At 33.6% G+C, this 12,320-nt stretch overlaps 1 protein-coding gene across 4 annotated transcripts; it reads left to right on the plus strand.

Moving 5' to 3' along the window:
* Positions 1–3,322: 3,322 nt before the first annotated feature.
* LOC143082346 (major egg antigen-like) lies at positions 3,323–9,503 on the plus strand. Of its 4 annotated transcripts, none has more exons than XM_076257990.1 (2): positions 3,323–3,598; positions 8,047–9,503. In XM_076257990.1, exon 2 carries the CDS (start codon positions 8,071–8,073, stop codon positions 9,163–9,165), a length of 1,095 nt encoding a protein of 364 aa, XP_076114105.1. In that variant the 5' UTR covers positions 3,323–3,598; positions 8,047–8,070; the 3' UTR covers positions 9,166–9,503. The 4 variants fall into 4 exon arrangements, with proteins under 4 accessions (XP_076114105.1, XP_076114109.1, XP_076114108.1 ...); XM_076257994.1 differs by lacking the exon at positions 3,323–3,598 and adding an exon at positions 5,744–5,861; XM_076257993.1 differs by lacking the exon at positions 3,323–3,598 and adding an exon at positions 5,912–5,933.
* Positions 9,504–12,320: the final 2,817 nt, after the last annotated feature.

Here is a 12,320-nt window from a genome sequence, read left to right on the forward strand (position 1 = left end):
TTCTGCAATGTGAACAACATGGGTGACACACGTACCCTGGTTACCAACCAATGTTGCTTTACCTTACAACGTGGAAAACAAAATGGACGACAAACATATCCCTGGTTACCCACCAATGTTGCTTTACCTTGAAACGTGGAAAAACAAAATGGACGACAAACATACCCTGGTTACCAACCAATGTTGCTTTACCTTGGTCAAAAGTATGATACGTGGACCAAACATTCCACCATCACTAGCCCAATGTTTACTTTGCTCTACCTGCTCTACCTGCTCTACTGTTTTCTTATCCCTATTATACTACTACTATCTAGTGCTTCAACATACAGGTGTCCATACAATATGTCAATCTCTAAATCGTACCGAGGCAAACAGAGTTTTCAATTTTACAGAACAAATAAAAGATGTGTCATATACACCCACATTCCATACTTATGTCATTCCTGATTAAAGTTTTGGATTTGTGTAATGCTTTCTTGCTTCTTCTTTTATTAACCTCTCACTGTTACATAAAAGTTGTCTTACAGCCTCTTATTTAGTCACCTCCGAATTATCAGTCAACTTTCACTTGTTCGAAATTGCTTGGACATCATCATAGCCTCTACTCGGGGAAATGGTTCTGTCGGATCAAATTGCAGCATGCCTGCATTCTTTTTCATTGACATGGTTATTTTCTCATAGCAAAGATATGTATAATATCTATACGACGTGTAAATCTTTGAAATTACTCATATTCACAGTACTACATTATGACGTCTTTACTTTGAGATATTCGCAACATTTTATATTTCGAAATAAAATACTTAGAACAAGTCTCAAACATGCAAATGTTATATGTTTTGGTTAATTTAAAGAGTTAAAAGGAAAAACAGGAGACAATTAATGACCTACTCATGGCGTTTACGTATCCAAGTTTTTACGCTAATACACTGTACATAGAGAATTTTCTCATTTTTGCGATTATATTCTTTGCCTATTCTTTAATAACTACCTTAGGAAAATAATAAGGACTTCTGAAATATATACTTCTGACCAGTTCTGCAAAGTAGGAGATATATGTTTATTTACATAGTCTGTTTCTATGTGAAATTATAATACATAGATTTTTAGATCTAATATCTGTCATTAGGGATTATTTATGTATTAGCAATCTAAAAAATTACGCGAGCCCAAGTTTTTATCAGATTGGCTTACTATAGTAAACTGTTTATATGTTACTGTTAACTCCGCGAAGTAACCATACCTAGGCATATCCAAGGCGGGAGCTGGGGTCGGGGCCCCCTTCTGTGGGAACAATGCGGTTGATTATATAGGGAATCACTGAATGAACGAAGTCCCCCTTTTAGGTCAATCAGCGGGCCCTTATGAAAAGATTTGGTTCCGCCACCGCCATATAAAAAGTAGTAGCCCCGATGTACACTGGCTTCCAGAATAGTTGTATAACAGTTATTGTTTTATTATGTTTGATGCTTTGTAATGAGAACTGACAAAAATAACGATGTTACAAAACAGGGGGGGGGGGGGGGACACATACAACATATAATAGTAATAACGAGAGGCTGACGTGAAGTTCTGAGTTGAATAAATTAAGATTCATGAACCAGTATAATATCTAAAGTTATAATAAAGAAACTGTATGCTTTAATAGTTTTGTGGGAGCTAGCCTAACATTACACATTGATTCAGAATGCATTTTTCTCTACAATTTGTCATGACATGTTACGTGTGAATTAACTCGTAATGATTAACAAATGAACGATGTTTTTTTTATATATATAAAAGACAGATACGTGTACGCCAAATCATTTATAATACTAGTCATCGATCGATCTATCGTCTACTTTAGCTGGAAAAGAAATAAAACTTGTAAATGTATATAATTTACTTAAATTTTATAGCATAGCCAATTTAAAGGCAGTATACTACAATCCATGCAATTTATTTTTCTTACGATAATAACTTCAGTATTTTTGTGTTTTTACTTTTCACTTTTTTAAAGTGGAGTCAATCTCATCAATAACATGTATACATACGTTTAGATTCTATAGTTTCTCTCCTTTTTAGCTCACCTGGGCCGAAGGGCCAAGTGAGCTTTTCCCATCACTTGGCGTCCGTCGTCCGTCTTCCGTCGTCGTCCGTCGTCGTTTTTAACTTTTACAAAAATCTTCTCCTCTGAAACTACTGGGCCAAATTAATCCAAACTTGGTCACAATCATCTTTTGGGTATCTATTTAAAAAATGTGTCCGGTGACCCGGCCAACAAATCAAGATGGCCCCCACGGCTAAAAATAGAACATAGGGGTAAAATGCAGTTTTTGGCTTATAACTCAAAAACCAAAGCATTAAGAGCAAATCTTACAGGGCGGTAAAATTGTTTATCAGGTCAAGATCTATCTGCCCTGAAATTTTCAGATGAATCGGACCACCCGTTGTTGGGTTGCTGCCCCTGAATCGGTAATTTTAAAGAAATTTTGCTGTTTTTGGTTATTATCTTGAATATTATTATAGATAGAGATAAACTGTAAACAGCAATAATGTTCAGCAAAGTAAGATTTACAAATAAGTCAACGTGACCGAAATGGTCAGTTGACCCCCTTAGGAGTTATTGCCCTTTATAGTAAATTTTTAACAATTTTTAACCCAGCCAAACATTTATAATTACTTAAGGAAATTGGAATAAGATTGTATTACTCTATTAATTAGTATCTATAGTTGCAGGTACTTAAAAAATTCATTGATAGTTAATTTTCATATACATGTAAATCAAGATTTTTTAAGATGAAAGTGCAATTAAAATAAATTAAAAGAGCATCTGATAGACGCTTAGATCTTAACCTTTTTGTTGCGTAGTTATTTCTTGTTTTTATCAACCTTTATCTTAAAAACAGGATGAATAAACATGAATTTGGCAAAAATATGTTTCGTATCTTTAATAAATTATTGAATTATGATAAATCACAATTGAAGGAAGGGTGCAGGGGCTACGTAATTGAGAATTGCAATGATAAAGTTTTACGCTATCTTAGACTAATTTTAAACGAAATCTCTAAAAATCTTATTTTAAGCGATATATAAAAAAGATGTCTTAATTATATACTTATATATATTATATATATATGCTGAATCAAGTCAACCGGAAACGATTTACATATAGATTATGAACACTTTACTCCTTAATATTAAGTTTATTTCGTCCATGTGAATACTTTTATACAATTAAATTCATTCAAGTTATGAGTCAAACCTTATATATTCTTTAAAAGCCCCAAAATAACACGTCAAATTTGTTATAAAGAACTTTCTGTTATAACTATCGCGAAGTAATCATTTGTGAATTTGATATATGATTACAACAATACATAGTTATTTGCTGTGGGGAGATCACCTTGGTTCGGACATGCTTCAGATGTTAATATAATTTTATCTGACAACTATCCCATTAATCTAACACCGACCTATCCCCCTCTGTAGCCTCAAGTCAGAGTAATGCATTACATTTGCTGCTAGCCGGAGATAAATTTAGCATCCTATGTTTCTGGAATAAACACCGAATCAGAAACCACGTCAGCCTTAAAGTGATAAATAATCGTGTATTACGGTGAGTATTTAATTAATTTTAAGTATATATTTTTACAGATTAATTGACATTAGTTAGTAGAGGATGTTTATATTTTTGTATACATGGTCTATTGATTTGTTCAGGTTGTCTGGGAGATCGATAGTCAGCTGTTAAACTATGACTGTCTACGCCACAGATTGATAGCTTTATAATTCGTTATTTGTAAAATAAACATTAAACCTTTACGTATGGGTTCTATTTTTAATTGTTCGTCAAAAGATCGTTTTTGTCAGTGTAAGACAATTAAGTAACAGGGTGGTAGTATAAACAAAGATTTATCCTATGCTGTCTATGCTCATGATGCTAGGGACCCAAGTTATTTATTTAATAAAATATGCATTGAATATGTTGAAACATTTCTATGTTCTTCAATGCAGATGCAAACGACCTTAGACATTTAGACTTTGACAATGTTTCAACTAACATTCCATAAATATGTTTTACTCAATATGACAAACCGGTGAGGAAAATATTATGTACATTGTCTCACTCTGCATCTCAAAACGCACATTCTTATCAATGAGTGCAAGTAAAATTATATAATGGTTTGGAGTCAACTTGTTATTTTTAAGAAGATCAACATACAGACAAAGACGTTTGATCACACTAACGAAATATGTTGTCCTTGTATGTGAATGAATATAAATTGTATAAAAACGGAAATCGATCCTGAATAAATCAATTATACGATGCTAATGAAGCATTCTGTATGATTAAGTTTATCAATACTATCTTCATCAAGTTATTACAATCATCTTAATGTCCTTACCAAACCTACCCCAAAATATTTGTTTTATTATGCGAATTTATATGTAATGAACTTGCAATGTCTTTCATGTATACTGTTATTGCTGTAGTTTGAATGATGATATCTTGAATGTATTTTTCGTATACATAATTCTGATACTTTGTTTTTACAAGGAGGTTATATACGAGACAATTGTTAAATGTAAGTACCGTCGTTGCTTAGCACACAGTCCGAGACACAGTCCTTCTTTAAGTTAAATTGAGTAAAAGACAATCATAGCTTTGCACTTTTATTTTGGTAAATATTAGCATGATAGGTGAAAGGTTATATAATGCTACTAAGACAACAGCTGTAGATGGGAAGATACGACACGTGATGTGTGTGCAGATTGTAAAGACATTCTGACGTTTAATGTTACATAAACAATCGACATATTTATTATGGCTTAGCAATATTAACCAAATGAAATGCAGGTGAAAATGGAACGAAATGCTAGATAAAATACAAAATATAATATCAAATTTTCGTAAATTAAGCGAAGGCTAGCGTCATCTTCAGTGTGTATTAAATAATTAATGTCCGATTTTCATTGGAATCTGCAGGGCACGGCTGATGCATGATTTTCATTCAGACACAGCAATTAAACAAATGCATGAAATACTTTAAGGGTAAAAACCATTGTCATCATGGTCATATCAGTTACATTTAGGTCACCTTTTCCATTGCCCTGGCTATTCTTTAAGGCCCGGTTCGAGTGTTACTGACCGCAAACAAAGGATCACGCTGAGAACACAACATTTGTATTTACTTTTTAAAATAACTTTCCAATTGTCAGTGTTCAAGTTTTTATTTAACTGTCACTATATATTTGTTTCTTAACTTTGAACCATAGATGCAATCTATGTTCTAACAATATACTAATTTTGTTAAGTTATGGCAGATGATTGAAAAACTATCGAGAAGAATGCAGGTCAAAACTCATCATGCTGACCCATAGATATGATAAATGTTTTATTTTGGTAACTTTGTGTAGTTGACTTGTCTGATCACCTCTGATTACTTAAAATACGCCTGGTTAACCATGGGCTAGCATAACCCCTCAAATCTCAATCCATCGCGCCTACAATTAAATCAGTTAAGATTCTGTAGATCCTTCCGCTGCAATCAATAACTCATAAACAATTAAGTAAATCACAAATCATGTTTTCTATCTTACACATGCTATAACAATGATGCAACTCCTGATTCTTTGAAATATGTAGATCTTATCTATATGCCATATTATTTTACGTTCTTTAGAGCATATGTTTTAGAATAAAAAGAAACAGATTGACGATTTATATTGTTGTGTAATTAACTAATTCCGGTGCTATGTTTATAATAAGTGGAATTTCACGTGATGTAATGTGTAAAACTTGTGCGATTCCTCAGTGTGATTCAGATGATTGAAAAGATACGTAGGTTAGGAGCCTCATAAGCAGGGTATATTTAGAGGTATAATTATACTCAAACATCATACTCTTCTATTGTGTTAGACAAGAACAGACAGATAAACAGATAAGACAAGTGCGTAAACATTTTAGAATTTTTTAATAATTCATGCTTCAGAACACAGGAATATAGTTCTAAAGTATTTTAAAGGGTATTGCTTCTCGAGTTTTCTTTGAAAAGGTGAATATTTAAGTGGTTCTTTAAGTTGCATATATATTGAAATAAGTAATACATGAGGGAAACATTTATTGTTAGAAGTGTAAGTAGTGACTTTGCCAAAGTGAAAGTAAGGAAGAAATTAGTCTTCGGCATTTGTTCAAGATTCAACTTCTACCATTGTCATGTTTTCAAGGATCTCAAAAGAAAAGGCAGCGATGGATTTATGTTTCATAAGAATAATAATTGTCCTTAAGCAGGACAACATGTTTTATGCTCAAACCTGTGAAATTGTTTAAATAGATTTAATTTGACATTTAGAAAGAAATGAAATTAAACTAATGGTAAACATTATTATGGTCTGAGGACTTCATGTAAATTTTAAATCACTAAGACTTTCCGCGTAACTATCTAATATCAGCTGTATAATTACCAGAAACTCTCGGAAGTTTGAACATTGATCATGCTGATATCTTATAAAATTATAACTGTACATAAATGGACAATGTCACCTGGCCATCTGTTATACTAATGTTTAGCCTTGTTCAGAGGACAAATGTCTGAGATAACCGGTCATCTGGTCACTAGCCATTAACTTTACATTTCAATTTGTCATTAAGATAACAGAATGTAAATGAGAATCAATTAGTACATGATATTGTGAATTATAGACAGAAAGCAAAACTATTTTCTATTTTCTCTACTTCTTTTTTTTTTGTGGTGAGAATAGACTGAATAACTTTTGTGTTACTTGACTGACATCCGGGTTTAATTTCTATAATAAATTTAAGATGTAAATTATTTATTTTTAAATTCAAAATAAATAATCTTTGTGTATAAATTCCATGCTGTTCATCAATTGCCCTTAATTAACTAGTAAATAAATATTCTTATTCTCATTTGATTTAAATAATACCGTTTGTTGTCTTTGTCTGTAACAATATGATGACACTAAAATGACTTCTGTGTGTCCTGACATAGAATTACTATCATGACCATATCTCTCTCATCGTTGAATACCAACTGCTTTTATTTGAACCAAACGATAAAAGACTATGAAATCGGTCATCAGATTTCTTTTCACATTTATTCAATCTTTTAACTGTTTATCTAAATGAGACATCAAATGGTACAATGACGATGTGTATGATGGTTTACATCTTTGTATCTCACGTCCTGTCCAGGGGCAGTAGATGACAAGTTATATGTATATCTAGGATGACAACATCTAACTAGTATAGGCGTAAGATACATTCCTGATACACGGATACAATAATGCGTTGAGACTTAATGTAACTTTCCATTGAATTAATAATATAGTACAACACAGACATGGACAATGTTAGGTAACGTATTTATATGTTAAAATAAGATAATTTGGTGTATGACAAAAAAGAAGCATTTTTTCATATTTTTATAAATTTTGCAAATTACGAGGTATTGCGTTGATTTTTTTCATTGAATATTTTTAATTCTTTAGTCATAAAGAAGCCATTTATGGCACTTGTTTGTATATTAAAGCCGTTAACAACGACAAGAGTAAAATCTTGTTCCCACCAATGGTTTATAACAACGACTTATTACAAAATGCCCAGGCGCTTAGGGAATGGACCCCCCCCTTTTTTTTAAGATATTTTTGTATACATGTATTAATTATTTAGCAAATATTCTGTTATATTTTAACTTACTTTCATTTGTTTTATAAGTACGGTACAATAATAACAGTATTTATAAATTTTTATTCTCTTAATAGATAGATAAACTGCTGTACGGATAAGAACAAGAGCACATAAAAAACGATAAATGAAAATAAGTTAAAATTATTATGAATATATACAGCAAAAATATTAAACCACTAAACAAAAATTATTTTGAAAAAAGTATCAAGTCACCTAGTACCCAACATTTTTCATTAACAACATCGTGATTAAGTTTTTTTTTTCTGTATCGTTAGTATCTTTAACCATGATGAGAATACTAGCATATATATACTAGATATGACTTACTGACAAACTATTCATTCTAATTTCAGATCACCTAACGTTTTTGTGCAGATATGGCACACCGAATCCCAATCCAACAAGACAACTTAAGTTTTCAGGAGAGACAGAGTAAAGTTTGGGAAGATATGGAGCGAGACATGGATATGAGACGTAAAGAATGGGAATCGGATATAGAGAGAATGAGAGGTGATTTCTTTAACCTTAAACCGTGTGATGACGGACTAGAATCACTTAATGATAAATTCAGATTTAAAGACGGAATGGAGGATGCTAAATCAGTAATTGAAAAAGATCAAAATGGTCGCCCAGTGTTCAGGGCGAGGTTTAATGTGAAGGATTATCAACCGGAAGAAGTTAATGTTAAAATGGACGGAGATAGGGTGGTTGTTAATGCAGCTCACCAGGAAAAGGATGGATCAAAATCAGTGAGTCGTGAGTTCAGCCGTGAAGTAAACATTCCACGCGAAGTAGACCCATTATTATTACAGTGTACAATATCTTCTGACGGTGTTCTATCAGTTGAAGCACCAATGCCGACACCGCAGTATCCACAAGTAATGGACAACCCGAGAACGACACATCGCATCATTCCGCAAACGAGTCCACACGTGTCGAGTACTCCACCGAGAAACACTCCGCCGCCTAGTGCCACTCAAACACCTGCAGGACACACGTCATCGTTTACGACCTTTATGTCCGGACCAAAAGGTGCTGCACCCCCATACACTGGTGTACAGAGTACAATGTCAAATTCCTCACCAAAGCAATACACACCGCTGGCGTCAACTTCAGTTTCGTCGTCTAAATACGACACAAGAAATAGTGTAGACTCGTCACCGGCACCAACAGAAGCCGACAAAAAGTTTCGTGTAGAGGTTGATATCGAAGACTTCAATCCAGAAGAGCTATCCGTAAAAACTGTCGACAAGAAACTTGTAATAAGTGCAAGCAGAATGGAGCGTATTGGAAGTAGAACATCAACAAAAGAACTCAATCGAGAGTTTCATTTGCCCGACACTGTAGATCCAATGGCTGTTAAAGCATTCTTTTCAGAAAGCGGTAAAATGATTATTGAAGCTCCTTACATGAAAACAATCACAGTTGGCCATTTCTCTGGCCACGAAGGAAGCCCTCTATCGGGAAGGTGATTGAGGAATGTTTAACGTTTTGTTGAAGATAGGATTTACTGACATTAAACGTGTCGTTGCTTTATATGTTCTGCATGACAACATTTCATCACTTAATACACTTCAGATTAAAGTCTGTATTAATTCAGTCAGTGAACTTGATGGACATTGTAAAGAGAGAAATGAACATATTAATTCACGATTTTACCAGTTTATACACAGTTTTGTGAGATTAATCTTATTTATTATTTATTGATAGCAGTTAACATATTTCTAATGTATCTTTCTAATTTGCTGTTAACAGTTATACATTGAAACCTAAAACCCGTTTAGATAATAAATTGCAAATAAGTTTATAATTAGCGACCTTTACATCACACTCAATAGTACATGCCTATTAACATGATTAAAGAACCTGCGCAAGTTTTTAGTCGATTCCATATTTCTTCGATTCTAACTTTGATAAAATGCGGTTACCTGCATTATGCAATATTCATTGTATTTTTATAAATAATATTGCCAGCTGCCTCCAGTAGTGTTCACATCTAAATGTATGCAGTCTGAGGTGAAAAGCCCAAAATATTTTCAAACCAACACAACAGTCATAAGTCAAAAGTATATCACCACTTTAATACAAAAATACCGAACTGCAAGGTCAATTCAAATAAGGGAAGTCCATACAAACTGACGAACTCAAACGGTATCAACATATCATTATAAAATGCCCTTACCAAGTCCGGTAAATAAAAGATGTTTTTCACTCGTTCCAATTGAGTTTGTCATATGGCCTTTTCATGTGAACAGTTATTTCTTTATAAGTATATTAAATCCAGCAAACATTTCTGAATTGTTGCAAAAGCTTGTTGTTATTTCTGTATTTATTGGAAAAAAATTCATTCAGATCGGGCAAAGTATAGTTTAAGAAATAAAAGTAAAGCTTTCACATAGCGAAATTTCGATTGGTAAAATTCTTTTGGTTCAAACACGTTACAGCCGTCTTTCATAATTTACAATAAATATAAAAATAAGAAGATGTGGTTTCATTGCCAATGAGGCAACTATCGACAACAGACTCAACAAGTGAAACTTCGAGCTACTGCTCACTGATGATACCCCCGCCGAAAGTGGATAATATTAATTGTGTAAACATATGCAAGTGTTCGGTAAACAGGAAGTTGTCGAGTGATGAATCTGAAAACGCATCACACGGTATAGCTGACTTATATTAACCCTTAAACCAAATTTCAGAAATCCTTGTATCGTAGTTCCTGAGAAAAATGTGACGAAAAATTTTCAACTTGGCTATCATGTGTAAAATCAAACAAGTGTTCGGTAAACAGGCAGTTGTTGAGTGATGAATCTGAAAACGCATCACACGGTATAGCTGACTTATATCAAGCCTGAAACCAAATTTCAGAAATCCTGGTAGTGTAATTCCTGAGAAAAATGTGACGAAAAATATTCATGGGACGGACGGACTGACTGACAGACTGACGGCCTGATGGACTGACGGACTGACGGAAGGACAGACAGAGGTAAAACAGTATACCCCCTTTTTTCAAAGCGGGGGTATAATGACACAGAAATTACAAGTATCGGTCACCGTACCGGGTCTTCAGCAATGAGTAAAATCTATACCGCATAGTCCGCTATAAAAAGCCGCGATGTAAAATATTTCAATCGAGAAAACTAGTGGCCTGATTTATGAACAAAATAATGAACGAAACACAAAAATGTTATATAAACGACAACCACTAAATTACAGGTTCCTAACTTGGGACAGGCACATAATAATGTGTCGAGGTTGAAATAGTTGGAAGGCGCCAAGCCTTCCCTATAGCAATTTGTGACAATGGTGTAACAGTACAATATAAGAACAAACTATAAACATTAGTTGAAAAGGTATAAACTTATCAGATAGAACAATATTTGTAGTTTAATAAACTTCATAAATATGCTAAAGGTTGTCTGGTGTTCGATTAAAAAAGACAACAATTCAAACATAACAAATTGAAGTCATATCCAGAAAATTTGAACACCTGGATACAAATTGGCACATGAGTTTCATTTGATGTTGTTGCAAATCCTGTTTACACAGAAATGTACAATACATTGTATGTGTAATGTGTGTAGGACTCTGAAACATGTCATCATGATTATATTCAAACAGTAGATACTTGAATGTTTAGAAATTGACACTTCTCATTTTCAAAAATGTGTTGGTTGCAAAGCCATGGCAATGGACACAATGAATAAGTGGGTTTGAGTAAGCCTGTTTATTCCTTGTTCAAACAGTTAACAAAATGTTAAATATATAGAAAATAACTGTTTAGTGTCATTAAATATCAGCTGTATTTGTACGAAGCTAGGAAACAAGGTGTATGCGAGCTTTTAGCGAGCTACTATACCTGTTTCGAGCCGAGTACAAATACAGCTGATATTTAAAGACACTAAACAGTTATTGTCTTTATCCTGCAATTTCTGTATATTATTTGCGTTAAGAAGACACAAAAACACATATTTTGCATTTATTTTCCATTTGAAATCTCTTGAGGCCCGTGTAGTAATACTATACAGTAATCACACATTCAGCTGAAGACGGCTTCGCAAACAAAAAGAATCTCGAATGGTCAACCATTATATATCGCTCAAGGTGAACAATTATCTATTTTAACTTAATAACTAATATCAACAGTAAACACAAATAAGAAAACATTGTCCAATTTGAAACAGGAGTGTACGAGTTTTCCTACGCTTTAGACTCGACATACTCTAAACATAAAATTGAGAATTGAAATGGGGAATGTGCCAAAGAGACAACAACCCGACCATAGAAAAAAACAAACAACAGCAGAAGGTCACCAACAGGTCTTCAATGTAGCGAAAAATTCCCGCACCCGGAGGCGTCCTTCAGCTGGCCCCTAAACAAATATATACTAGTTCAGTGATAATGAACGCCATACTAATTTCCAAATTGTACACAAGAAACTAAAATCAAAATAATACAAGACTAACAAAGGCCAGAGACTCCTGACTTGGGACAGGCGCAAAAATGCGGCGGGGTTAAACATGTTTGTGAGATCTCAACCTTCCCCTATACCTCTAGCCAATGTAGAAAAGTAAACGCATAATAATATGCACATTAAAATTCAGTTCAAGAGAAGTCCGAGTCTGAT

Source organism: Mytilus galloprovincialis, chromosome 7, assembly GCF_965363235.1.
Source record: "Mytilus galloprovincialis chromosome 7, xbMytGall1.hap1.1, whole genome shotgun sequence".
Taxonomy (NCBI): domain Eukaryota; kingdom Metazoa; phylum Mollusca; class Bivalvia; order Mytilida; family Mytilidae; genus Mytilus; species Mytilus galloprovincialis.

Bases quoted from the DNA above. Each gene is read 5' to 3' on its own strand.
- LOC143082346 (XM_076257990.1), top strand. From the start codon at position 8,071: ATGGCACACCGAATCCCAATCCAACAAGACAACTTAAGTTTTCAGGAG.